Below are 26,785 nucleotides of genomic sequence, written 5' to 3'. Positions count from 1 at the left end.
TTTCTATGGGGCTAAGGTCAGGGGAGTTGGCGGGCCAATTTAGAACAGAAATACCATGGTCCGTAAACCAGGCACGGGTAGATTTTGCGCTGTGTGCAGGCGCCAAGTCCTGTTGGAACTTGAAATCTCCATCTCCATAGAGCAGGTCAGCAGCAGGAAGCATGAAGTGCTCTAAAACTTGCTGGTAGACGGCTGCGTTGACCCTGGATCTCAGGAAACAGAGTGGACCGACACCAGCAGATGACATGGCACCCCAAACCATCACTGATGGTGGAAACTTTACACTAGACTTCAGGCAACGTGGATCCTGTGCCTCTCCTGTCTTCCTCCAGACTCTGGGACCTCGATTTCCAAAGGAAATGCAAAATTTGCTTTCGTCAGAAAACATGACTTTGGACCACTCAGCAGCAGTCCAGCTCTTTTTTTCCTTAGCCCAGGTGAGACGCTTTGCGCGCTGTTTCTTGGTCAACAGTGGCTTGACACGAGGTATGCGGCAGTTGAAACCCATGTCTTTCAAGCGTCTCTTGGTGGTGGATCTTGAAGCACTGACTCCAGCAGCTGTCCACTCCTTCTTAATCTCCCCCACATTTTTGAATGTTTTTTTTTTTCACAATCTTGACCAGGACGCGGTGATCCCTATCGCTTGTACACTTTTTCTGACCACAGTTTTTCCTTCCCTTTGCCTCTCCATTAATGTGTTTGGACACAGAGCTCTGAGAACAGTCAGCCTCTTCAGCAATAACCTTTTTGTGTCTTTCCCTCCTTGTGCAATGTGTCGATGGTTGCCTTTTGGACAGCTGTCAAATCTGAAGTCTTCCCCATGTTTGTGTACGGTAGGCTTCAGAACTGGACTGAGAGACCATTTAAAGCCCTTTGCAGGTGTTTTGAGTTAATCAGCTGATTAGTTTGTGGCACCAGGTGTCTTCAAAATTTAACCCTTACACAATATTCTAATTTTGTGACACACGGAATTTTGGATTTTCATTTGTTGCCACTTCAAATCATCAAAATTAAATGAAATAAACATTTGAATGCATCAGTCTGTGTGCAATGAATAAATATAATGTACAAGTTACACCTTTTGAATGCAATTACTGAAATAAATCAAGTTTTTCAAAATATTCTAATTTACTGGCTTTTACCTGTATATTGACGCTTACATAGGTCTGGTGATAATGTTCCCCTTTAAGGAGGTCGTCACGTAAGTAAACAAGGTAGGAAGTGAACTTTCACATTAATTATATTAATTATTCAGACTCTGGGAATAAAGGTGTTTGATGTTTTTTGCTGCTTAATTAAGCACAACATTAAGACATGTCGGTCCATCTCTACTGCAAAATAAAAGCACGTCAGCCGTCCGCCATCTTGTCGAGAGCTGTGAGCGGCGCCAGAACACTGCTCCTGTTGGTCTCCACGATGTGTCCATTCTGGACCATCTCGTCCAGGATGAGGTGGACTCGGTCCAGGTTGAACATGATCTGACACGGCCCTGAGTCGAGGAAGGTCAACTGGCATTTTGAGTGACGTGATGGGTCACGTGACCAGGAAGGATACGTCCAGTTCGCTCTGTCGGACACAAAACAGGAAGTCAAAGACGTAGAAAGCCGCCTTCGCCTCATGACTGGAAACTCACCACCCGGCTGAAGTATTTATCCAGAACTTCCACAAAGTTCTGCAGAAGCTCGTAGACGGACAGCTCGTTCTGCGGAGGGCAACACTTTCAGGCTTTGTGCTAAGCTAGGCTAGTAACGAGGACGCGCGGCCCACCTCGTCGTCGGTGACACCTGCCACAATGTAGAGGGCGGCGTACTGGCGGAACACCAGTTTGAAGTCCTTGTACTCCACAAAGGAACACTGGCAAGGAGACAGCGTTACACACAGCATCTACCTGGGCAGGAAGTGGGCGTGTCAGGGGCTCACCTGGTCCCGCCCACGGCTCAAACAGCAGCGGACCGCGTCGGTCTCCAGCGCAGTGCGCTGGCTCAGCTTGAGCGGCTGGTAGTACCTGCATAGACGGGTCTGACCCTGGCGGTTCACCATCAGGATGAAAGTGATCATCCTCCCGCTGGATGTGACCTCACTTCCTGTCAGAGGTGGGACCAAGTCATTGTTTTGCAAGTCACAAGTAAGTCTCAAGTCTTTGCCCTCAAGTCCGAGTCAAGTCCCGAGTCAAGACAGGCAAGCCCCGAGTCAAGACTGGAAAGTCTCAAGTCAAGTCCTAAGTCCTGCATTTTGAGTTTCGAGTCCTTTTAACCACAGACTAATATATTAACACAGATTGTGTATGCTTTTCAAACGCTGTATTTATTTATTAAAACAAGTGCATTTTAAATTGCAGGAAAGAAAATTGTGCTGACATTGCACTTTATAATAGCACTATTAACCAGTCATTTTAAACATTAACTCATTCCTTTACAGAACAAACACATTGAAAAATAAAGTGCAAATGTACTTATTTGTACAAAAGTGTTAACATTGAAAAAACATGACATATACGTGAACATAACAAAAAAGTTGTACTTTTTATATGTCAGGGCCCTATGCTGCATTGCATCTGCAAAAGACCAAATTAGCCAAGAGTCTGTCAGTCATTTGTGCACGATGGGGGCGTAGTATGATGCCACCATGGCTGAAAACTCGCTCCACTGGAGCACTGGAGGCAGGCACTGCCAAGACTCTCATGGCCACTCGGAACAGTGAAGGAAGAGTCTTCATGTTCAATGCCCAGAACAAAAGGGGGAGAGAGTTTTTTTGGGTTGGTGCACTACTTGTAAGTGTATCTTGTGTTTTTTATGTTGATTTAATTAAAAAAAGAAGAAAAAAAATTATTTCTTGTGCGGCCCGATACCAATCGATCCACGGACCAATACCGGGCCGCGGCCCGGTGGTTGGGGACCCCTGAGGTAAACAACCAACAGTATGTCAGAAAGCTATCTAAAACGGTACACATATTCATAATATAGTATACATTTTAACTGACCTTTATTTTACTATTTTTGTCTTTTTTTAGGTGGCTAAAATACGCGGTGCTGCTGACCGCCGTCTAACGTTACGTGTGATATATTGGCTAACGTAACCCTGCTTGAAAAAAATCACTGAACAAAAAGTATGAATAAGGTAGTGAACTGCAACAGATTCCCGTGTTTGCAATAACGTTAGCAGTGAGTTTACAGCCTCACTGATTTAACTACACAGCAAATAAAAGTCACGTTACTTAGCCAATAAACGTTATCTTACATTCAAAACTTACCCTTCTTTGTGCAACTTCAAATGCCGGACGAAGTTGGAAGTTGTTGCCTCTCCATCAGTAATTTTCGAACCGCATGTGTTGCATACTGTAAACCGTTTTGTGTTGACCACCTCGTAATTTTTATACCCAAACAAAATTATTTTAGGTATCATTTTTTGTTCACTGGCGTGTGGTTTGGACATGTCTTCTTCGTTGGTTGTCCTGCAATTTGATTGGATGAATGCTGTGTGATGAAAACAAAGTAGATCTAATTTGATTGGCTGTTGTACTGAGACCACACCAGCTGACACACGCAACGCTGATAGACAAGTACACAATGAAAAATACGGAGCGCTCCCGAATAACTTTTTCATCTTTGGGTTTTGGGGAAAGTAGCAAGTCATGTCAAGTCATGTCAATTCAAAAGGCTCAAGTCCAAGTGAAGTCACAAGTCATTGATGTTAAAGTCTAAGTCGAGTTGCAAGTCTTTTTACATTTTGTCAAGTCGAGTCTAAAGTCATCAAATTCATGACTCGAGTCTGACTCGAGTCCAAGTCATGTGACTCGAGTCCACACCTCTGCTTCCTGTTCGGTGTCCTGCTTTGCAGTGCTGCTGAGGTTTTGGCCAAGAGACGGAATCCACAGTTATATGTTCCAGAAATTTCCAGAGTACGCACAAAATCGCGTTAACGGCTCCAACCAAGAACCTGAAGGCCACACTACTTCCTTTTACAAGTGTCACACTCAAGGCCACAGCTTAATTTTTTACTTGGCCCTTCATATCATTTATTGCGTCACGTCATTTAAGGTGGATCTTTAAATCATTAAACGTTGTCCGCCACATCATTTTATCTGGCCCTTTACATCATTAATTGTGGCCCGCCACATCATTTAAATTGGCCATTCACATCATTGTGGATTGCCATATCATTTAAGGTGAACCTTCACATAATTTATTGTGGCCCACCACGTCATTTGAGGCGCTTCACATCATTAATGGTGGCCCGCCACATCATTTAAGTGGCCCTTCACATCATTGTAGCCCTTCACATCATTTTAGGTGGCTCTTCACATTTATTGTGGCCCGCCATATATATATGTGGCCCGCCATATATATATAAGTGGCCCTTCACATCATTGTGGCCCGCCACATCATTTTATGTGGTCCTTCACATTTATCGTGGCCCGCCATATCATTTTATGTGGCCCTTCACATTTAAGGTAGCCCGCCATATAGTTTAATGTGGCTCTTCACATAATTTATTGTGGCCCGCCATATCATTTAAATTGGCCATTCACATCATTGTGGATTGCTATATCATTTAAGGTGAACCTTCACATAATTTATTGTGGCCCACCACGTCATTTGAGGCGCTTCACATCATTAATGGTGGCCCGCCACATCATTTAAGTGGCCCTTCACATCATTGTAGCCCTTCACATCATTTTAGGTGGCTCTTCACATTTATTGTGGCCCGCCATATATATATGTGGCCCGCCATATATATAAGTGGCCCTTCACATCATTGTGGCCCGCCACATTATTTTATGTGGCCCTTCACATTTATTGTGGCCCGCCATATCATTTTATGTGGCCCTTCACATTTAAGGTAGCCCGCCATATAGTTTAACGTGGCTCTTCACATAATTTATTGTGGCCCGCCATATCATTTAAGTTGGCCCTTCACAACATTTGTTATCATCATACATTACAAATTTGTTTTGTTAAAATATGTGATAGTCTTATAATTTCAAGTTATCCATTAGATTGTACACTGTAAAAAATGTTATGGTAAAAAAAATAAAAATAACTGGGCTGTTAAGTTACCGGAATTTTACAGTAAAAAAAAAAACCTCATGGTTCCGATTGTTTTTATTTAAAGTAATACACGTATAAACAACCATTGATTTTATGATAAAGTGACAAAATCTCATAGTAGAAAGCAGTGTCACTATTTTCCATAAACAGTAATGCACTGTGAAAACAACCAAAGAGATTTTATGGTGAAAAAAAACTGACCACTCTGTTGCCAGAATTTTACCGTAAAAACAGTGGTACTAGTCTTACCATTTACAGTAATAGTTTGATTGGCAACACTAAAAAGTGGCCCGAGTGTGTGAATGTGAGTGTGAATGTTGTCTATCTGCGTTGGCCCTGCGATGACATTGCGACTTGTCCAGGGTGTACCCCGCCTTCCGCCCGAATGCAGCTGAGATAGGCTCCAGCACCCCCTACGACCCCGAAAGGGACAAGCGGTAGGAAAAATGGATGGATGACTGTTGTAAAAAAAAAACAAACACTAAATTCTACAATAAAATTGAGCTGCCAGTCTAAATACTTTTGGCAGTACGTCAACAACATAACTATCAAATACATAGGGAAATGTGTAATATCATAGTTGTTAAATTACTCACTATTTCAGGTGGCCCTCAATGAAACTGAACATTACCACAACGAAGAAGTACCTTGATAGACGCAAACATGATCAACTTACTGTCCGCCGCGGCTCGCTTTATCAGAACGTATCGTTGTAATTGAGAGTTACTAAGCTAGCCGAGTGTACTGTTTTACTAACACGGCTCGCCTGCGTATGCCATGATAGCTCTGTCCCGGTGCGTTCAAGTAGAAAAAGAGTAGGACGTTTGTGTGTTTACGTATATCACCATTTTAACAGTTTTTTTGACGATACACATTTGCTGAGAATAACACTTTTGCTCTAATTTGGTAGGCATCAGCACCTTTTACGTGTCGTGTTTAACCGTCGTATCATTCAACTACTTGCGCCTCAGACATGGGAAAGTGTGATGTCCGATTTTTTTCCACCAGTCATGAACGTGGACGCGCCGTTCCCGGCATGCACCGCGGCGACTTCTCTCCGCTGTGAGGGCGAGCAGTAATGGCGGCCGGGTAGACCCACACAGCAGCAGTAGCGCGTCCGTCGTCAGCTGCACTCACCGCCAGTCCTCCGGGGGGGGGCAGCGAGCGTCACACGCGGCCTGAGACCGCCTTACCGAGCCCGGGCGGGGGTTGGAGACACGTGTCCCTTCACTTTAGACAAGTCCAACATGGACGAGCACCCCGGCGGAGGCGCCGCTGGACCTCCGCCGCCCCACCAGCAGCAGTCGGGGGGCACGGCCGGCGCTCATGCGGTGAGCGGTGGGGCGATGCTGGGCTCGCAGCAGTCGGACGAGCTACCGCGGCCGCAGCAGCAGTACACCATCCCCGGCATCCTGCACTACATCCAGCACGAGTGGGCCCGCTTCGAGATGGAGAGGGCCCACTGGGAAGTGGAGCGGGCCGAACTTCAGGTGAGCTTCTCGGCAACAACATGACCACCATCGTGGAATATGTACCCCCTATGTCAGATTTACCATGTTTGTCCAGTCGAATATAGTTGTGTACACAAGTCCCATTTAGTTGGTCACGATAGCTTGGAGCTAGCCTAGCCTAGCCTAAACAGCTGGGCCTGTGGATGTTTCGGCGATGTACGATCGATACTGAAATATCGACACCGCTATTACACACCTTGACGCTCGAGTGTCGACTTTCAACTCAAAATATCCACACATTAGTTTTGGGGGGGGTTCAAACTATTTCCACCACCATTTTCTTACATTTTGACAGTTTTTGTGAGAATATAATCCAAATAATATGATTGCCTTACTGTTACACATGGTAGTTGTACTTTTTCAAGTTCTCAACTAAAAAGTTAGCATTTTATTTTGTATTACCTAACTAAACTAAGTTTATATTTGAAATATATTCTGTTTTTACCTAAAGTGCTTCTAATTTCCACAAACAGAACAGTCAAAAATTAATTTTTTCAAAATCTATTTAAAGACAGAACTTTGTGACTATATTATTATTAATCATTAGTTTAAAATTTTTAGCAATTTCTCGCTGTTAGCAAGTTAGCGTCACTAGCATACGCAGACGTACCTGCTCCAAACACACCTGTGCTGTAAAGCTCATCAAACAGTGTTCATTGTGGATCCATGTATCCATGTTGGGGGGCCAAAGGTCAGCAGCAGTGTAGGGGCGGGGCCATATGATGACATTGCTAAAAGCAGGCCAACCCATTATAAGCGCGTCACTCGTCATCACCAAAGCGCCACGCTAATGACGGCGGTGCCGGTGGGCGGAGCCACAAGTATGTCACAAATAGAATATTATTGTAAACGAGCTCACTTCCTGTCAACGCCTCTCCTGTCGCCAAGGCAACCAGCCAAATGGGAGTCATGCCCTCTTCTTAGCCTGTGAGCGTTGCCATGGCGACCGCTCTGTGTGTTTATAAATAGTCCGCTGTCATCAGTGTCGTCTTTCACGAGCAGCTGCAGCGTTATACTTTAATTTTGTCCTGAAAATACTTCCGATTCAAACGTTAAAAGTAAGAATTTTTTTTTTTAAAAAGACTAATTTTTACTACTTTTATGGGTGGGACCCTTTTGGATCCCCAAGAATTTGTGTTTTTTTAAAGTGTCATTGCGCAAAAACAATAATGAATGTAAATCAATGTTAAGATTTATTGACATATTTAAGGTTCCGCTTACTTCACATCAAATATTTGAAATATATTTTGGGGTAAATATTGTATATTTTGTGTTTTTGCCACACACAAAAATTGTTTATTTAACCAAAAACAGCATAAAACAAAACAATTGTAATCAACGGATAGATCTGAAGTTGATCTAGAGATTCAAACGTTAAAAATAATTTAAAAAAATTTAAATTTGACTAATTTGTACTACTTTCATCAGTGGGAACCTTTTGGATCCCCAGGAATTTTAGTGTTGTTTTTTAAAGTGTCATTGCTCAAAAATAATAATGAATGAAAATCAATGTTATGATTTATTGACATGTTTATGATGCCAATGACTTCACATCAAATATTTGAAATATCTTTTGGGGTAAATATTATATATTTTGTGGTTTTGCCATTAAAAAAAATTTAGTTTATTTGACCAAAAACAGCATAAAACATAAAAAATAATTGTAATCAACGGATAGATCTGAAATTGATCTAGAGATTTAAACGTTAAAAGTAAGGATTTGAAAAAAATATGACTAATTCTTACTACTTTTATGGGTGGGACCCTTTTGGATCCCCAGGAATGTTAGTGTTGTCATTGCTCAAAAATATTAATATCGATAGCAAGTTATGTATGAAGTGTCGGGCAGCTGAGGGAACTCTTGTTCATTTATTGTGGGAATGTCAGAGAATAAAAGAGTTATGGTTGAAAACGACAAAAGAAGCAATCACATTCCTTAATATAAACATCCCAATGACACTGCAAACTTGTATTCTTGGGGATCTCCATCAATTTAGTAACGTGTCATCAAAGAGTAAAAATGCATTTCTTTCAATATGCATAATAACAAAAAGGGTAATACTAAAAAAATGGATAGATGTTGATAGTCCAACTCGTACTGACTGGTTCACACAAGCTATGGAGATGATATCAGTAGAAAAAACTGCATTTAGTTTCGATAATAATGAGTCATATATTGGAATATGGGATCCATTATTTACATTTGTTTTAACTATTAAATGAACCAAAATATGACTTATTATATCTTTGTGGAAAATATTGGACACAGTGTGTTGTCAAGTTTATGAGATGTGATGCAAGTGAAAGCCACTATTGTTCTTTTCTTTTTTTTTATTCAATCAATCTTTATCAATCAATCTTTATTTATATAGCCCTAAATCACAAGTGTCTCAAAGGGCTGCACAAGCCACAACGACATCCTCGGTACAAAGCCCACATACGGGCAAGGAAAAACTCACCCCAGTGGGACGTCGATGTGAATGACTATGAGAAACCTTGGAGAGGACCGCATATGTGGGTAACACCCCCCCCCCCCCTCTAGGGAAGACCGAAAGCAATGGATGTCGAGTGGGTCTGACATAATATTGTGAGAGTCCAGTCCATAGTGGATCCAACATAATAGTAAGAGTCCAGTCCATAGTGGGGCCAGCAGGACACCATCCCGAGCGGAGACGGGTCAGCAGCGTAGAGATGTTCCCAGCCGATGCACAGGCGAGCGGTCCACCCCGGGTCCCGACTCTGGACAGCCAGCACTTCATCCATGGCCACCGGACCTGGAAAAGGGGAGCAGAGGAGAAAAGAAAAGAAACGGCAGATCAACTGGTCTAACAGGGGGGCTATTTAAAGGCTAGAGTATACAAATGAGTTTTAAGATGGGACTTAAATGCTTCTACTGAGGTAGCATCTCTAATTGTTACCGGGAGGGCATTCCATAGTACTGGAGCCCGAATAGAAAACGCTCTATAGCCCGCAGATTTTTTTTGGGCTCTGGGAATCACTAATAAGCCGGAGTTCTTTGAACGCAGATTTCTTGCCGGGACATATGGTACAATGCAATCAACAAGATAGGACGGAGCTAGACCGTGTAGTATTTTATACGTAAGTAGTAAAACCTTAAAGTCACTTCTTAAGTGCACAGGAAGCCAGTGCAGGTGAGCCAGTATAGGCGTAATATGATCAAACGTTCTTGTTCTTGTCAAAAGTCTAGCAGCCGCATTTTGTACCAACTGTAATTTTTTAATGCTAGACATAGGGAGACCCGAAAATAATACGTTACAGGAGACGAGACGTAACGAACGCATGAATAATGATCTCAGCGTCGCTAGTGGATAAAATAGAACGAATTTTAGCGATATTACGGAGATGAAAGAAGGCCGTTTTAGTAACACTCTTAATGTGTGATTCAAACGAGAGAGTTGGGTGGAAGATAATACCCAGATTCTTTACTGATTCGCCTTGTGTAATTGTTTGGTTGTCAAATGTTAAGGTGGTATTATTAAATAAATGTCGGTGTTTAGCAGGACCGATAATCAGCATTTCCGTTTTCTTGGCGTTGAGTTGCAACGCCAAGAAAATTAATGTTTTTAGTGATAATGTCAATGAGGGATTTTTAATCACTGCTATTTTGAAATTGTAACTAATATTGATACTGTTGTTGATAATATTCATTTTTGTTTCACTACTTTTAGATTGTTCCATGTCATGTTTGTGTGTCCTCAATTGCTCTGTTTATTTCTATTCTGAATGTTGCTGGGTCGGGTTTGGTTTTGGAATTGGATTGCATTGTTATGGTATTGTTTTGTTGAATTGATGAATACATTCATTAAAAAAAATGAAAAATAAAAATAAATATTAATGAATAAAATTCAATGTTATGATTTATTGACATGTTTAAGATTCCAATGACTTTACATCAAATATTTGAAATAATTTTGGGGGTAAATATTGTTTAATTTGTGTTTTTGCCTTTAAAAAAAACATTAAAAAATCCAACTTTATTTCAACAGATAAATATGAAATTGACTTAGAGATTTAAGAGTAGAATAAAATAATTAATAAATAATATGTTTTTTACAGTTTAGGACTGAGACTCTTTTGGGTCCCCGGGAGCCCTAAAGGTTAAAAGTACCGTATTTTCCGCACTATAAGGCGCACCGGATTATTAGCCGCACCTTCAATGAATTACATATTTCATAACTTTGTCCACCAATAAGCCGCCCCGGATTATAAGCCGCGCCTACGCTGCGCTAAAGGGAATGTCAAAAAAACAGTCAGATAGTTCAGTCAAACTTTAATAATATATTGAAAACCTGCGTTCTAACAACTCTGTCCCAAAATGTACGCAAATGTGCAATCACAAACATAGTAAAATTCAAAATGGTGTAGAGCAATAGCAACATAATGTTGCTCGAACGTTAATGTCACAACACACAAAATAAACATAGCGCTCACCTTCTGAAGTTATTCTTCATTCGTAAATCCTTCGAATTCTTCGTCTTCGGTGTCCGAATTGAAAAGTTGCGCAAGCGTGGGATCCAAAATGGCCGGTTCCGTCTCGTCGAAGTCATCGGAGTCAGTGTCGCTGTTGTTGTCCAGTAGTTCTGTGAATCCTGCCTTCCGGAAAGCTCGGACCACAGTTGTGACCGAAATATCTGCCCAGGCATTTACGATCCACTGGCAAATGTTGGCGTATGTCGTCCGGCGCTGTCTGCCCGTCTTAGTGAAGGTGTGTTCGCCTTCGGAGCTGTGTGAAAAAAGCCACCCGGCCTCTTCGCGTAAACTTCCCTTAACCACTCGCTCATCTTTTCTTCATCCATCCATCCCCTCGAGTTAGCTTTTATGATGACGCCGGCTGGAAAGGTCTCTTTTGGCAAGGTCTTCCTTTTGAATATCACCATGGGTGGAAGTTAGCATGGCAAGCTAGAACCACAGTGAAGGATGACTTCTCATTCCCTGTGGTGCGAATATTCACCGTACGTGCTCCCGTTCCACAGTGCGGTTCACAGGAATATCAGTTGCTGTGAAATACGGTAGTAATCCGTGTGCGGATGGAGAGATTGCGTCTTTTTATGAACCGGATCCTTGTCGCTTAGTAGGAGCCATTTTGTGGTCTTTACAGATGTAAACAGGAAATGAAACGTACGGTGATATCCGCGCGTTTTTTCTTCTTCTTCCGGGGGCGGGTGGTTGCTTACAGTAGAAGAAGAAGCGCTTCCTGTTCTATGGGGGCGGGTGCTTTCCTTGGCGGTTGCTTGCGTAGAAGAAGAAGCGCTTCCTGTTCTACCGGGAAAAAAGATGGCGGCTGTTTACCGAAGTTGCGAGATCGAAACTTTATGAAAATGAATCGTAATAAAGCGCACCGGGTTATAAGGCGCACTGTCAGCTTTTGAGAAAATTTGTGGTTTTTAGGTGCGCCTTATAGTGCGGAAAATACGGTAATGTGTATATTTTTTATTGGGTTTTGAAAAATAAAATGTGTGTGTGTGTAGGCAAGGATAGCGTTCCTGCAAGGGGAGAGAAAAGGTCAGGAGAACCTGAAGAATGACCTGGTCAGAAGAATCAAGATGTTGGAATACGCTCTCAAGCAGGAGAGGTGTGTGTGTTTGTGTGTCTGTGTGTGTTGCTGCTAGCATAGCATTGTGTGTATGTAGCTGCTAGCATAGCATTGTTGTGTGTGACCCACAGAGCCAAGTACCACAAGTTGAAGTACGGAACCGAGTTGAACCAAGGCGACGTAAAGATGCCCAACTTTGAAGCAGGTGACTATTGCATCACTAAAGCCCCGCCCCCTGGCGGTTGCCTCAGTAACTCAGCTGTCGGTGTGACGCACAGACGACAAAGACTCTGAGGTGTCGGCGCTGCCCGCCAACAGCCAGCTGACCTGGAAACAGGGACGGCAGCTCCTGCGACAGTAAGAGCGCGTCACGGCACCCCCTGGTGTCCACAGGAAGTGCTGACCTGCGTGTGTGTGCTCAGGTACCTGCAGGAGGTGGGCTACACGGACACCATCTTGGATGTGCGCACTCAGAGGGTCCGCTCCCTGCTCGGCCTCTCGGCATCCGAGCACAACGGTTCTGTGGAGAACAAGAACCTGCAGCACCTCATCAACGGGATGGAACACCGCCAGGACGGCCAGAGGTGAGAGGTCGGATGTCAGAGGTCACAGGCTATCATAGTGTGTGTGTGTGTGCGTGTAGGAGTCCAGGAGACGTGTTGGAGACCATCAACTTCCTGGAGAACGCTGAGGACAGCGACGAGGACGATGACGGCGAGCTGCTGGACGACTTGGGCGAGGAGAAGCTGGGCCGAGGGCGGAAGACCACGGTGCGTGTGCACCTGTCTTTTCTCACACGCCTCCTCCTCACCCTCCCCCTCCTCCCAGGTGGCCAACGAGGGCCTGGCGTCGGAGGACGACGCCGACACGGAGGAGGCGCTGAAGGAGTTTGACTTCCTGGTGACGGCGGAGGACGGGGAGGGGGCGGGCGAGGCCCGCAGCTCTGGAGACGGGACAGAGTGGGGTGAGATCAAAGAGTCCTGGTGGACCAATCAGACGCTAACGCTCCTCCCACGCACAGTTGAGCCGCTGCCGTTCCCCGGCGGCGCGGGCAAGTCCTTCCTGATGGGCGGGGCCGACCACGTCCTGGAAAGCGTGCTGGGCTTGGGCGACCTCGCCGACCTCACCGTGGCCAACGACGACGTGGACTTCAGCTACGACGTGAGTGCGATGCGGGCGTCCCACGCCATCAATACACTAACTTCTCCCCCTCCTCCGTCCAGCTGCCGTCCGGTCAGGAGTCGGCCTTCAGGAAGACCTGGACCCCAAAGTACACGCTGCGAAGTCACTTCGACGGCGTCCGAGCGCTTGCCTTCCATCCCGTGGAGCCGTGCCTGGTCACCGTGTCCGAGGATCACACACTCAAACTGTGGAACCTCACCAAGACCGTCGCCGCCAAAAAGTACTGTTGTGACTCCACCTCTTGTGCTTCCATTCGGGCTTTTATTGTGAAATGTTTTGCTTCTTTTCTAGAAGTGCCTCCCTGGATGTGGAGCCCGTCTACACGTTCAGAGCTCACGTGTATGTATACACGTCCTCCATGGCGCCACCGCCTGCACCCAAACTCTTCTGCCTCTACCTAAACGCTTTTGCCGCTTCCGCCTGCACCTGTGCTTCCGCCTCCACCTAAAAACTTCCACCTGCACATAAGCACTTCCGCCTCTTCCGCCTGCACCTGTGCTTCCGCCTCCACCTAAAAGCTTCCACCTGCACATAAGCTCTTACGCCTGCACCTCTGTGCTTCCACCTCTTCCGCCTCCACCTAAACGCTTCCGCCTCTTCCCGCCTGCACCTGTGTGCTTTTGCCTCCACCTCTATGCTTCCACCTCTTCCGCCTCCACCTAAACACTTCCGCCTCCACCTCTGTGCTTTCGCCTATCCATCTCCATCTAAACTCTTCCGCCGGCACTTCTGTTTTTCCGCCTCCACCTAAGCACTTCTGCCGCCACTTCTGTTCTTCCGCCTCCACCTAAGTGTTTCTGCCTCTTCGGTCTGCTCCTATGCGCTTCAGCCTCCACCTAAATGCCTCCACCTAAACACTTTTACCGCTTCCACCTCCACCTCTGTGCTTCCGCCTCCACCTAAACACTTTTGCCGCTTCCACCTCCACCTCTGTGCTTCCACCTAAATGCTTCAGCCTCTTCCGCCGGCACCTCTGTGCTTCCGCCTCTTCCGCCTCCACCTAAGCGCTTTTGCCTCTTCCGTCTGCACTTATGCGCTTCAGCCTCCACCTAAACGCTTCTGCTTGCACCTAAAAGCTTTCGCTGCTTCCGCCTCCACTTAAATGCTTCCACCTCGTCTGCCTCCACCTATGTGCTTCTGCCTGCATGTAAACCCTTTTGCCGCTTCTGCCTGCACCTCTGTGCTTCTGCCTCCAACTTATCTCTTCTGCCGCCACTTAAGCACTTCTTCCGCTTCCGCCTCACCCGCCGCCACCTAAATGCTTCCGCCTCCACTTAAGCGCTTCCGCCGGCACCTCTGTACTTCCGCCTCTTCCTAAGCGCTTTTGCCTCTTCCGTCTGCACCTATGCGCTTCAGCCTCCACCTAAACGCTTTCGCCTCTCCCGCCTCCACCTAAGCACTTCCGCCGGAACCTCTGTACTTCCGCCTCCACCTAAGCGCTTTTGCCTCTTCCGACTGCACCTATGCGCTTCAGCCTCCACTTAAACGCCTCCGCTTCCGCCTCGTCCGCCTCCACCTATGTGCTTCCGCCTGCATCTAAACGCTTTCGACGCTTCCGCCTCCACCTAAATGCTTCCACCTTGTCTGCCTCCACCTATGTGCTTCTTCCTGCATCTAAACCCTTTCGCCGCTTCTGCCTGCACCTCTGTGCTTCCGCCTCCAACTAAACGCTTCTGCCTCCACTTAAACACTTCTTCCTCTTCCGCTTCCGCCTCGTCCGCTGCCACCTAAGCGCTTCCGCCGGCACCTCTGTGCTTCCGCCTCTTCCGTCTCTACCTATGCGCTTCAGCCTCCACTTAAACGCTTTTGCCTCTTCCCGCCTGCATCTGTGTGCTTTTGCCTCCACCTCTATGCTTCCACCTCTTCCGCCTCCACCTAAACACTTCCGCCTGCACCTCTGTGCTTTCGCCTCTTCCATCTCCATCTAAACTCTTCCGCCGGCACTTCTGTTTTTCCGCCTCCGCCTCTACCTAAGCACTTCTGCCGCCGCTTCTGTTCTTCCGCCTCCACCTAAGTCTTTCTGCCTCTTCAGTCTGCTCCTATGCGCTTCAGCCTCCACCTAAATGCCTCCACCTAAACACTTTTGCCGCTTCCACCTCCACCTCTGTGCTTCCGCTTCCACCTAAACACTTTTGCCGCTTCCACCTCCACCTCTGTGCTTCCGCTTCCACTTAAACGCTTCAGCCTCTTCCGCCGGCACCTCTGTGCTTCCGCCTCCACCTAAGCGCTTTTGCCTCTTCCGTCTGCACCTATGCGCTTCAGCCTCCACTTAAACGCTTCTGCTTGCACCTAAAAGCTTTCGCTGCTTCCGCCTCCACTTAAATGCTTCCACCTCGTCTGCCTCCACCTATGTTCTTCCGCCTGCATGTAAACCCTTTTGCCGCTTCTGCCTCCAACTTAACTCTTCTGCCGCCACTTAAGCACTTCTTCCGCTTCCGCCTCATCCGCCGCCACCTAAATGCTTCCGCCTCCACTTAAGCGCTTCCGCCGGCACCTCAGTACTTCCGCCTCCACCTAAGCGCTTTTGCCTCTTCCGTCTGCACCTATGCGCTTCAGCCTCCACTTAAACGCCTCCGCTTCCGCCTCGTCCGCCTCCACCTATGTGCTTCCGCCTCCACCTATGTGCTTCCGCCTGCATCTAAACGCTTTCGACGCTTCCGCCTCCACCTAAATGCTTCCACCTTGTCTGCCTCCACCTATTTGCTTCTTCCTGCATCTAAACCCTTTCGCCGCTTCTGCCTGCACCTCTGTGCTTCCGCCTCCAACTAAACGCTTCTGCCTCCACTTAAGCACTTCTTCCTCTTCCGCTTCCGCCTCGTCCGCTGCCACCTAAGCGCTTCCGCCGGCACCTCTGTGCTTCCGCCTCTTCCGTCTCTACCTATGCGCTTCAGCCTCCACTTAAACGCTTCCGCCTCTTCCCGCCTGCATCTGTGTGCTTTTGCCTCCACCTCTATGCTTCCACCTCTTCCGCCTCCACCTAAACACTTCCGCCTGCACCTCTGTGCTTTCGCCTCTTCCATCTCCATCTAAACTCTTCCGCCTCTTCCCGCCTGCATCTGTGTGCTTTTGCCTCCACCTCTATGCTTCCACCTAAACACTTCCGCCTGCACCTCTGTGCTTTCGCCTCTTCCATCTCCATCTAAACTCTTCCGCCGGCACTTCTGTTTTTCCGCCTCCGCCTCTACCTAAGCACTTCTGCCGCCGCTTCTGTTCTTCCGCCTCCACCTAAGTGTTTCTGCCTCTTCAGTCTGCTCCTATGCGCTTCAGCCTCCACCTAAATGCCTCCACCTAAACACTTTTGCCGCTTCCACCTCCACCTCTGTGCTTCCGCCTCCACCTAAACACTTTTGCCGCTTCCACCTCCACCTCTGTGCTTCCGCTTCCACCTAAACGCTTCAGCCTCTTCCGCCGGCACCTCTGTGCTTCCGCCTCCACCTAAGCGCTTTTGCCTCTTCCGTCTGCACCTATGCGCTTCAGCCTCCACTTAAACGCTTCTGCTTGCACCTAAAAGCTTTCGCTGCTTCCGCCTCCACTTAAATGCTTCTGCCGCTTCCACCTCCACTTAAATGCTTCCACCTCGTCTGCCTCCACCTATGTTCTTCCGCCTGCATGTAAACCCTTTTGCCGCTTCTGCCTCCAACTTAACTCTTCTGCCGCCACTTAAGCACTTCTTCCGCTTCCGCCTCATCTGCCGCCACCTAAATGCTTCCGCCTCCACTTAAGCGCTTCCGCCGGCACCTCTGTGCTTCCGCCTCTTCCTAAGCGCTTTTGCCTCTTCCGTCTGCACCTATGCGCTTCAGCCTCCACCTAAACGCTTCTGCCTCTTCCGCCTCCACCTAAGCACTTCCGCCGGAACCTCTGTGCTTCAACCTCTTCCGCCTCCACCTAAGTGCTTTTGCCTCTTCCGTCTGCACCTATGCGCTTCAGCCTCCACTTAAACGCCTCCGCTTCTGCCTCGTCCGCCTCCACCTATGTGCTTCCGCCTGCATCTAAACGCTTTCGACGCTTCCGCCTCCACCTAAATGCTTCCACCTTGTCTGCCTCCACCTATGTGCTTCTTCCTACATCTAAACCCTTTCGCCGCTTCTGCCTGCACCTCTGTGTTTCCGCCTCCAACTAAACGCTTCTGCCTCCACTTAAGCACTTCTTCCTCTTCCGCCTCGTCCGCTGCCACCTAAGCGCTTCCGCCGGCACCTCTGTGCTTCCGCCTCTTCCGTCTCTACCTATGCGCTTCAGCCTCTACTTAAACGCTTCTGCCTCTTCCGCCTCCACCTATGTGCTTCCGCCTGTATATAAACGCTTTCGCCGCTTCCGCCTAAATGCTTCTGCCTCTTCCGCTTCTACCTCGTCCGCCTCCACCTATGTACTTCCGCCTGCATATAAACCCTTTCGCCGCTTCTGCCTGCACCTTTGTGCTTTCGCCTCCAACTAAACGCTTTTGACTCCACTTAAGCACTTCTTCCTCTTCCGCCTCGTCCGCCACCACCTTAATGCTTTCGCCACTTCCTCCTCTACCTAAGCACTTCCGCCGGCACCTTTGTGATTCCACCTCTTCCGTCTGCACCTATGCGCTTTAGCCTCGACCTCAACGCTTCTGCCTCTTCCGTCTCCACCTGTGTGCGTCTGCCTGCATCTAAACACTTTCTCCGCTTATGCTTCCGCCTCCACCTATGTGCTTCCGACTGCATCTAAACTCTTTCGCTGCTTCTGCCTGCACCTCTGTGCTTCCGCCTCCACTTAAACGCTTCTTCTTCTTCCGCCGCCATCTAAACGCTTTCGCCGTTTCCGCCTTCACCTCTGTGATTCCACCTCCACTTAAACGCTTCTGCCTCTTCTGCCTCCACCTATGTGTTTCCACCTCATCCGCCTCAACCTTTGGGCTTCCGCCGGCACCTCTGTGCTTCCTCCTCTTCCGCCTCCACCTTCTGCCTCTTCTGTCTGCACCTATGCGCTTCAGCCTCCACTTAAACGCTTCTGCCTCTTCCGCCTCCACTTAAAAGCTTCCGCCTTTGTGCTTCCGTCTGCACCTATGCGCTTCAGCCTCCACTCAAACGCTTCTGCCTCTTCAGCTCCGTCCGCCTCCACTTATGCACTTCCGCCTGCATCTAAACGCTTTAGCCGCTGTCGCCTGCACCTCTGTGCTTCCGCCTCCACGTAAATGCTTCCGCCTGCATGTTAACGCTTCCGCCTGCACATTAGACTTAGAATTCCTTTTTATTGTCATTCAAATTTGAACTTTACAGCACAGATAAGAACAAAATTTCGTTGCATAAGCTCATGGTAGTGCAGGATAAAAAAACAATAAGGTGCATATATAAATAAATATCTAAAATAAATAAATATATATAAATAAATAAATAAATAGATTACTGTACAGATAAATATATTGCACTTTTTCACATGCGTCCACGTTTATGGATGTATGTTATATTGTCTTTTTTATTCCAGCGAGTTAATCCATTTTGGGGGGAGTTGAGGGGATAATTTAATTATGATGCGTTCAAGAGTCTTACGGCCTGAGGGAAGAAGGTTACAGAACCTGGAGGTTCTGCTTCGGAGGCTGCGGAACCTCTTTCTAGAGTCCAGCAGCAGCACCTCCGCCTCTACCTAAACGCTTTCGCCCTTTCCGTCTGCACATCTGTGCTTCCGCCTCCACCTTAACGGCGCCGTGTCGCCCTCCAGGGGTCCCGTGCTGTCCCTGGCCATGACGTCCAGCGGCGAGCAGTGTTTCAGCGGCGGCCTGGACGCCACCATCCAGCGCTGGAACGTTCCCGGCTCCAATGTGGACCCCTACGACACTTACGGTACTCACATGTGCGGTGCCGCCCCTGGCAGGGGAGGCAACTGACAGGTTTGTCTTTCTCTACACGGCGCAGATGCCGGTGCGCTGGCGGACTCGTGGGCGGGACATGCGGACGCCGTGTGGGGGTTGGCCTACAGCGGCATCAAGAATCGCCTCCTGTCCTGTTCGGCCGACGGAACTGTCAAATTGTGGAACCCTCAGGAGAAGAACCCCTGCATCAGCACTTTCAACGCCAGCAGAGGTGAGGACGTAGCCCCGCCCACTGGGGGCCGGACACTAACCGTGTGTGCGTGTGCAGAACACGGTATCCCGACATCTGTGGACTTCAACGGCTGTGACCCTGCCCACATGGTGGCGTCCTTTGATGGCGGCGATGTGGTTGTGTACGACCTGGAGACTTCCCAGCATGCACTGGTGCTGAAGGGGCAGGGCGAAGGAAGTAAGGACACACACACACACACACAACGTTAGGCTTTACAGTCGGTCACGCCCACTTGTCTTCTTCACCTCGGCCCCGTCCCCTCCCCAGCCCGGCCCGGCTGCCATCATATCTACAAGGTGGTGAGCCATCCCACGCTGCCTGTCACCATCACGGCCCACGAAGACCGCCACATCAAGTTCTTTGACAACAAGTCAGGTGGGTTTTCCGCCACCGTCCCTGCCGCCATTTTGTCTCTCTCTTCGTTGTGTGTGTGCAGGTAAAGTCATCCACGCCATGGTGGCTCACCTGGATGCCGTCACCAGCCTGGCTGTGGACCCAAACGGGATCTACCTGATGTCAGGAAGTAAGTGGGGGAAAAAGCCGTGGCCAAGGTCCGCTCTTTGCTAACGGGCCGTGTTGCAGGTCACGACTGCTCGCTGCGTCTATGGAACTTGGACTCCAAGACCTGCGCGCAGGAGATCACGGCGCACCGCAAGAAGAGTGAGGAGGCCATCTACGACGTCGCCTTCCACCCCTCCAAGGCGTACATCGCCTCAGCCGGCGCCGACGCCCTCGCCAGGGTCTACGTGTAAGAGCGCCGGACGCGGACTCTGGAAACAGCTGACCCGCTCGACACTAAGCCCCTCCCCCCCACCAATTAGCTGTTTGTCTTCGGAACGTCCCAACTCGGGGACTTCCTCGGCGGCGTGTGTCAAACTGAGCTCGCCACGGACGCAAACAAAAGATGGCGGCCAACCAAAGGGACTTGGGACTGTGTCATGTGATCGCCTCAGCGAAGCATCGCGGACCTGCCCATCGCTTCCTGTTCACGAGAACTGGTGAAAGAAGGACAAAAGGGGGAGGAGCCTCACCTGCCAGTGAATCTTTTTATTTATTGTTTTTACAACGAAGGCTGCGGCCTGACAAGCTCCGCCCCCTGGGGGAGGAGCCACGCTGCTTTTTTAATGTCCTTATAAGGAAGTTTCCTTTCACCTTGAGTTTTTAACTGAAGCAGCTGACGTTTACGACGTAACGTGTTACTACTACTTCCTGTCGGTGTCCTGCATGATTACCACAATAAAAGTATTTTTTCTAGTCTTCCAACTTAAGTTTCTACTTTGGATTGGCAGGAAGCGGCGCATCTTCAGCGTCTCTTCCTGTCACAGCAGGTGTTTGGCGGCGAGGGCCGCCTCGATGACCGTGGGACGTCCAGCGCCAAAGGGGGGGCTCGCCGTTGTTAGTGCGGCTTTGACAGACAGCGGGGCGTGGCTTCCGTGAAGGGCGCCGCCGCTGTTGTCGCCGACCCTCATGTTGTCGAGACGGCGGCGCAGGAGGAGCCTTAGCTGTTGGTTGTCTCGCCGCAGCGCCTCTTGGTGATTGGCCAGAGCGTCTCGCAGAAGCAGAGCACTGTTAAGGCGGCGAGTCAGTTGACGCACCTCAGGGAACGTCTGCGGGGACGAAGACGGGTTAATGACGCCCTCGCCACGTTGCGACAGGATGTGAGATGTAACTGTTGCTGTTGGCTGCGCCGGCCACTGGCTGTCAGCACCCCGTGGTGATGGCGATAAAGTGTCTTCCAGCTTGTGACACACCATGGCGGCGTGTAGAACCTTCTCGCCCTGCAGGACAAACATGTCAGGAGTCACACACCATCATGGAGATGAGCCTCGACCCACCTTGCCGATCACCATCTGCAGTTTATTGGCGGCGGTGTCACTTTGGAGCGCGAGGTCAGCGAGCTGCTTCCTCGCAGCCTGGCGTGCTCTGGCCAGGTGATCCCGAAGCTTGCCGCTTTTTTCATTCAATTCCGCCTTCGCTGCCGCCATGCCGCCCGCCTCCCACGCCGTCGATGTCTCGAAGGAGCCGAGCTTGGTCCGCAGGCTGATGACAGCGCTCTGAGAGGAGACAAGTGGCGTCATAAGTTGCCACATGATGCGTCACGTGACGGGTGGCGACCTGCAGCCGCCGCACTCGCTTCACGTCCACGTCGGTCATGTGGACCAGACGCTGGTTCCTGGACATCAGGCCGAGGGCGGAGCCGCACGCTTCCACCTCTTCCTGCATTTGACGACGCTTCTCTGCCAGCTTCTCCGCGTCGGCGCCACGCAGCGCCGCCACCTGGGGGTAGAAGCCGCAGCAGGTGAGCTGACGGCAAGGGCGCAGCCCGGGAATGCACGACGGTATTACCCGGTCCTGCTGGGCGCTCCGCCAAGCCGCCATGCTCTCGCCGTACACCTGACGCACGGCCCGCATCACGTCCTGGTGCTGCGAGTCCAACGAGAACGCCGTGTCCTCCAGACGCACCTGCCGCCGCTGCGCCTCTTCCGCCGTGTCGCTCCTGCCGATCAGCAGATTGACATCTTTCTAACCCGCAGCTCGCCACCGCTGACTCACCTTTCCGCCATGAATCCGGCACTAATGCGCCGCAGACTCCCCTCCCAGCGACGCCGCACGAACGCTCGCCGCTCGTCCTGCAGGTCTCGCATGCGCTCCACGTGCTGCAGGTGGCGGCGGCGCACCTGAGCCGACTGCTGCTCCGCCTGCTGCAGGTCACATGTCAAGCTCTGCCGTACAAACAGGAAACGGCACCCCGTCAGTAGTAAAGACGGCAGCGGCGTAACGCCGGTATAGGTCGGTTGGTAGAGCGGCCGTGCCAGCAACTTGAGGGTTCCAGGTTCGATCCCCGCTTCTGCCGTTGTGTCCTTGGGAAAGACACTTTATTTAAAAATTACAGTTGGTACAAAATGCGGCTGCTAGACTTTTGACAAGAACAAGAAAGTTTGATCATATTACGCCTATACTGGCTCACCTGCACTGGCTTCCTGTGCACTTAAGATGTGACTTTAAGGTTTTACTACTTACGTATAAAATACTACACGGTCTAGCTCCGTCCTATCTTGTCGATTGCATTGTACCATATGTCCCGGCAAGAAATCTGCGTTCAAAGAACTCCGGCTTATTAGTGATTCCCAGAGCCCAAAAAAAGTCTGCGGGCTATAGAGCGTTTTCTATTGGGGCTCCAGTACTATGGAATGCCCTCCCGGTAACAATTAGAGATGCTACCTCAGTAGAAGCATTTAAGTCCCATCTTAAAACTCATTTGTATACTCTAGCCTTTAAATAGCCCCCCTGTTAGACCAGTTGATCTGCCGTTTCTTTTCTTTTCTCCTCTGCTCCCCTTTTCCTTGAGGGGGGGGGGGCACAGGTCCGGTGGCCATGGATGAAGTGCTGGCTGTCCAGAGTCGGGACCCGGGGTGGACCGCTCGCCTGTGCATCGGCTGGGAACATCTCTACGCTGCTGACCCGTCTCCGCTCGGGATGGTGTCCTGCTGGCCCCACTATGGACTGGACTCTTACTATTATGTTGGATCCACTATGGACTGGACTCTCACAATATTATGTCAGACCCACTCGACATCCATTGCTTTCGGTCTCCCCTAGAGGGGGGGAGGGGTTACCCACATATGCGGTCCTCTCCAAGGTTTCTCATAGTCATTCACATCGACGTCCCACTGGGGTGAGTTTTTCCTTGCCCGTATGTGGGCTTTGTACCGAGGATGTCGTTGTGGCTTGTGCAGCCCTTTGAGACACTTGTGATTTAGGGCTATATAAATAAAGATTGATTGATTGATTGATTGATCCACCTGCTCCCATGCAGTGCCACCCACACTGGTTTAAATGTAACTTAGATATTGGGTTTCACTATGTAAAGCGCTTTGAGTCACTAGAGAAAAAGCGCTATATAAATATAATTCACTTCACTTACACAATAAGATCATATGGACAGCCATAAGTGTTTACATTTTGCTTTATAATTATTCCATCCATCCATCCATTTTCTACCGCTTATTCCCTTTGGGGTCGCGGGGGGCTATCTCAGCTACAATCGGGCGGAAGGCGGGGTACACCCTGGACAAGTCGCCACCTCATCGCAGGGCCCTTTATAATTATTAATTTACTTATTTTTTGCCTGGTTTTGTATTTGTTTTGTATCATCCCGTGAGGTGTATATTACTTATTCTGTTTTTTTGTTCGGTTTGTACTTCATGAAGTTTTGCACTTGTGTTTTTTTTTGTTTTCGTTATATTTGGATGTAATTGTTGGTTTATATGTCATTAAGTAAGACTACGTATTATGTTGAAGGGGGCAGGAAAATATAAGATTTTTCTTCATCCTGCTCCTTCTCAGGCATTGGTGTGTAAATGTATAATTGAATAATTGTGGTAAAATGTCTATCGATCAAAGATGCACATCAATGAAGGAGATAAATAAAAATGAAATGGAAAAAAACAACAACTTCACTTCACTTCACCTTGATGACATCATCCAGGCCGTCCAGCTGCCGCTCAAACGTGCGACGCAGGATGATGATATCACGCCGCAGCTCCGCTGATTTTGTCCGACGCAGGACCACACCCCAGGCGCGCTCCAGCTCCGCAAGGTTGACGGCCGAGTTCCTCTCCTCGCGCTCGACTTTGTCCTGTGCCGCAAAGACACGCCCACTTGAGTCGCGGTTATACAGGCGTGACGTCACGGCAACGCTGGCTTCACCTTCAGGAAGAGCGTCAGAAGCTCCTCCCTCTTTCTGCCCGTTTCCTGCGGGTCCTTCACCCGCCCACGTTGCTGCTGAAGGTCCTCCTCCTCCTCTGAGGCTCCGCCTCCTCTCTTCACCTTCCTCGGCATCCTCACTCTGATGGACATTGATTGATTGCTTGAGACTTTTATTAGTAGATTGCACAATACAGTACATATTCCGTACAATTGACCAAAATGGTAACACCCGAATAAGTTTTTCAACTTGTTTAAGTCGGGGTCCACTTAAATTGATTCATGATACAGATATATACTACTATCAGCATACAGTCATCACACAAGTTAATCATCAGAGTATATACATTGAATTATTTACATTAGTGATGGGTCCGGCAACACCGATGCATCGGCGCATGCGTCGAGCTCATAGAGCGAAACCCTGTGTCGGTGCGCGTACCGCTTTTAGAAAGTCACGTGACCGATCATGAGCTGTTTTGGTCACGTGACCAATACGCGAACGCACTGACGCCTCCTCTGTGCCCTGTGAGCGTGTCTTTTCTACAGCCGGAGAAATAATAACTAAGAAGAGAAAGCGTCTAAAATGTAATACGTCGGAAAAACTTTTTTTTTTTTTTTAATAAAAATGTGTAAAAAAATAAAATTAAAACAATTCCCAGTCCACAATCATCCACAACACGTTCTCTTAGATTTCCATGTTATGATACATGTTCACATTATTTATTGACTGTATCTAAAAAAGATACAAATATATTTTTATTGAAATGAAGATATGAAATAATCCTAAATGAAATACAATGACTTGGTTTATATTATTGTATATACTAGGGCAGGGGTCACCAATGCGGTGCCCGCGGTCACCAGGTAGCCCGTAAGGACCGGATCAGTCGCCCGCTCGCCTGTTCTAAAAATAGCTCAAAGAGCAGCACTTACCAGTGAGCTGCCTCTATTTTTTAAATTGTATTTATTTACTAGCAAGCTGGTCTCGCTTTGCTCGACATTTTTAATTTTAAAAGAGACAAAACTCAAATAGAATTTGAAAATCCAAGAAAATATTTTAAAGACTTGGTCTTCACTTGGAATAAGCGGTAGAAAATGGATGGATGGATGGGTCTTCACTTGTTTAAATAAATTCATTTATTTTTTTACTTTGCTTCTTATTACTTTTAGAAATACAATTTTAGAGAAAAAAATACAACCTTAAAAATGATTTTAGGATTTTTAAACAAATATACCTTTTTACCTTTTAAATTTCTTCCTCTTCTTTCCTGACAATTTAAATCAATGTTCAAGTAAAAAAAAAATTTTTATTGTAAAGAATAATAAATATTTTAGCTTCTGTTTTTTCGACGAAAAATATTTGTGAAATATTTCTTCAATCTTACTATGATTAAAATTCAAAAAAATTATTCTGGCAAATCTAGAAAATCTGTAGAATCAAATTTAAATCTTATTTCAAAGTATTTTGAATTTATTTTAAAATTGTTGTTCTGGAAAATCTAGAAGAAATACTGATTTGTCTTTGTTAGAAATATAGCTTGGTCCAATTTGTTAAATATTCTAACAAAGTGCAGATTGGATTTTAACCAATTTAAAACATGTCATCAAAATTCTAAAATGTATCTTAATCAGGAAAAATTACTAATGATGTTACATAAATTCTTTTTTTAATTTTTTCAAAAAGATTCAAATTAGCTACTTTTTCTCTTCTTTTTGTCGGTTGAATTTTGAATTTTAAAGAGTCGAAATTGAAGATAAACTCTGTTTCAAAATGTTATTTTAATTTTTTTCGTGTTTTCTCCTCTTTTAAACCGTTCAATTAAGTGTTTTTTTCATCATTTATTCTCTACAAAAAACCTTCCGTAAAAGGAAAAAAAAATGTACGACGGAATGACAGACAGAAATACCCATTTTTTTATATATATAAATGTATTTATTTAGCTATTCTTGTTTAAATCACACTTACGTGTAACTTACAAATGACAATATATTTATTTATTGAAGTGTGTATCAAACCGGTAGCCCTTCGCATTAATCAGTACCCAAGAAGTAGTTTTTGGTTTCAAAAAGGTTGGTGACCCCTGTACTAGGGCATCAAATCAGTGTCAGTTGAGTCGGTCCATAGGTTGCCTGTAGGGATTTTTAATGTCCAGCAGATGTCAGTATTTAGTGACACAGTATCGACGCAGTATCAATACAGTTTTGCAATGTGTCGAAACGCTTCATGACGCCTCATCAACCCATCACTAATTTACATTATTTACAATCCAGGGGAGGGGGTTGCTATCAGCACTTCAGTCATCAACAGTTATATTGTCTGAGAAATGGACATTGAAACAGTGTAGGTCTGACTTGGTAGGATATGTACAGCGAGCAGTGAACATAGTGAGCTCAGAAAGCATAAGAACAATATACATTTGATTATTTACAATCCGGGGAGGTGGGATGTGGTGGGGGGAGGGGGTTAGGGGTTCGGCTAGACACTTGATTAGGTACACAGATTAATAATTTCTACATATAAAAATTAATACACATTAATAGATGCATCGATTGTATAGATTGACGCAAATTGTTCCAAAGTGGAGGAAAAAAGGCGAATACCTACGCATCAGACGCGACGTACACGCGCTTTTTCGCAAGGCTCCCAACGGTTTGCGCGGCGTTGCCACGGAGACGACTGCCGAGCACTTCCGCCATTTCAATACTACCTTCATT

The 26,785-nt window shown here is 47.5% G+C and overlaps 3 protein-coding genes across 10 annotated transcripts; 1 reads left to right on the top strand and 2 right to left on the bottom strand.

The window, feature by feature from the left end:
* Positions 1-1,222: 1,222 nt before the first annotated feature.
* Positions 1,223-7,228, bottom strand: ap4s1 (adaptor related protein complex 4 subunit sigma 1). Of its 5 annotated transcripts, none has more exons than XM_072911843.1 (7): positions 7,170-7,228; positions 3,819-3,839; positions 1,921-2,088; positions 1,768-1,854; positions 1,634-1,702; positions 1,555-1,566; positions 1,223-1,478 (listed from the first exon to the last, which is right to left on the bottom strand). In XM_072911843.1, the coding sequence occupies exons 1-7, from the start codon at positions 7,200-7,202 to the stop codon at positions 1,350-1,352; spliced, it is 519 nt and encodes a 172-aa protein (XP_072767944.1). In that variant the 5' UTR covers positions 7,203-7,228; the 3' UTR covers positions 1,223-1,349. The 5 variants fall into 5 exon arrangements, with proteins under 5 accessions (XP_072767944.1, XP_072767945.1, XP_072767948.1 ...); XM_072911844.1 differs by having other exon boundaries at positions 7,185-7,223; XM_072911847.1 differs by lacking the exon at positions 7,170-7,228 and adding an exon at positions 5,645-5,932 and having other exon boundaries at positions 3,819-3,842.
* Positions 6,122-20,623, top strand: strn3 (striatin, calmodulin binding protein 3). Its single transcript, XM_061925158.2, has 16 exons — positions 6,122-6,538; positions 12,049-12,152; positions 12,245-12,318; positions 12,392-12,470; positions 12,536-12,697; positions 12,757-12,883; positions 12,942-13,077; positions 13,135-13,274; positions 13,337-13,515; positions 13,587-13,634; positions 18,978-19,099; positions 19,172-19,339; positions 19,397-19,537; positions 19,628-19,735; positions 19,797-19,883; positions 19,943-20,623. Exons 1-16 carry the CDS (start codon positions 6,296-6,298, stop codon positions 20,110-20,112), a joined length of 2,088 nt encoding a protein of 695 aa, XP_061781142.1. The 5' UTR covers positions 6,122-6,295; the 3' UTR covers positions 20,113-20,623.
* LOC133572284 (dynein regulatory complex subunit 2-like) lies at positions 20,387-26,785 on the bottom strand. Of its 4 annotated transcripts, XM_061925161.1 has the most exons (8): positions 26,672-26,785; positions 24,071-24,209; positions 23,832-23,999; positions 21,914-22,221; positions 21,707-21,857; positions 21,476-21,637; positions 21,196-21,414; positions 20,387-21,138 (listed from the first exon to the last, which is right to left on the bottom strand). In XM_061925161.1, the coding sequence occupies exons 1-8, from the start codon at positions 26,782-26,784 to the stop codon at positions 20,680-20,682; spliced, it is 1,719 nt and encodes a 572-aa protein (XP_061781145.1). In that variant the 5' UTR covers position 26,785; the 3' UTR covers positions 20,387-20,679. The 4 variants fall into 4 exon arrangements, with proteins under 4 accessions (XP_061781145.1, XP_061781143.1, XP_061781146.1 ...); XM_061925159.1 differs by having other exon boundaries at positions 21,476-21,857; XM_061925162.1 differs by having other exon boundaries at positions 21,476-21,857; positions 21,914-22,083.

This window comes from Nerophis lumbriciformis, linkage group LG29 (assembly GCF_033978685.3).
Source record: "Nerophis lumbriciformis linkage group LG29, RoL_Nlum_v2.1, whole genome shotgun sequence".
Lineage (NCBI taxonomy): Eukaryota > Metazoa > Chordata > Actinopteri > Syngnathiformes > Syngnathidae > Nerophis > Nerophis lumbriciformis.
Note: the sequence above shows the minus strand (reverse complement) of the source record. Positions and strands in the feature narration are given on the sequence as shown.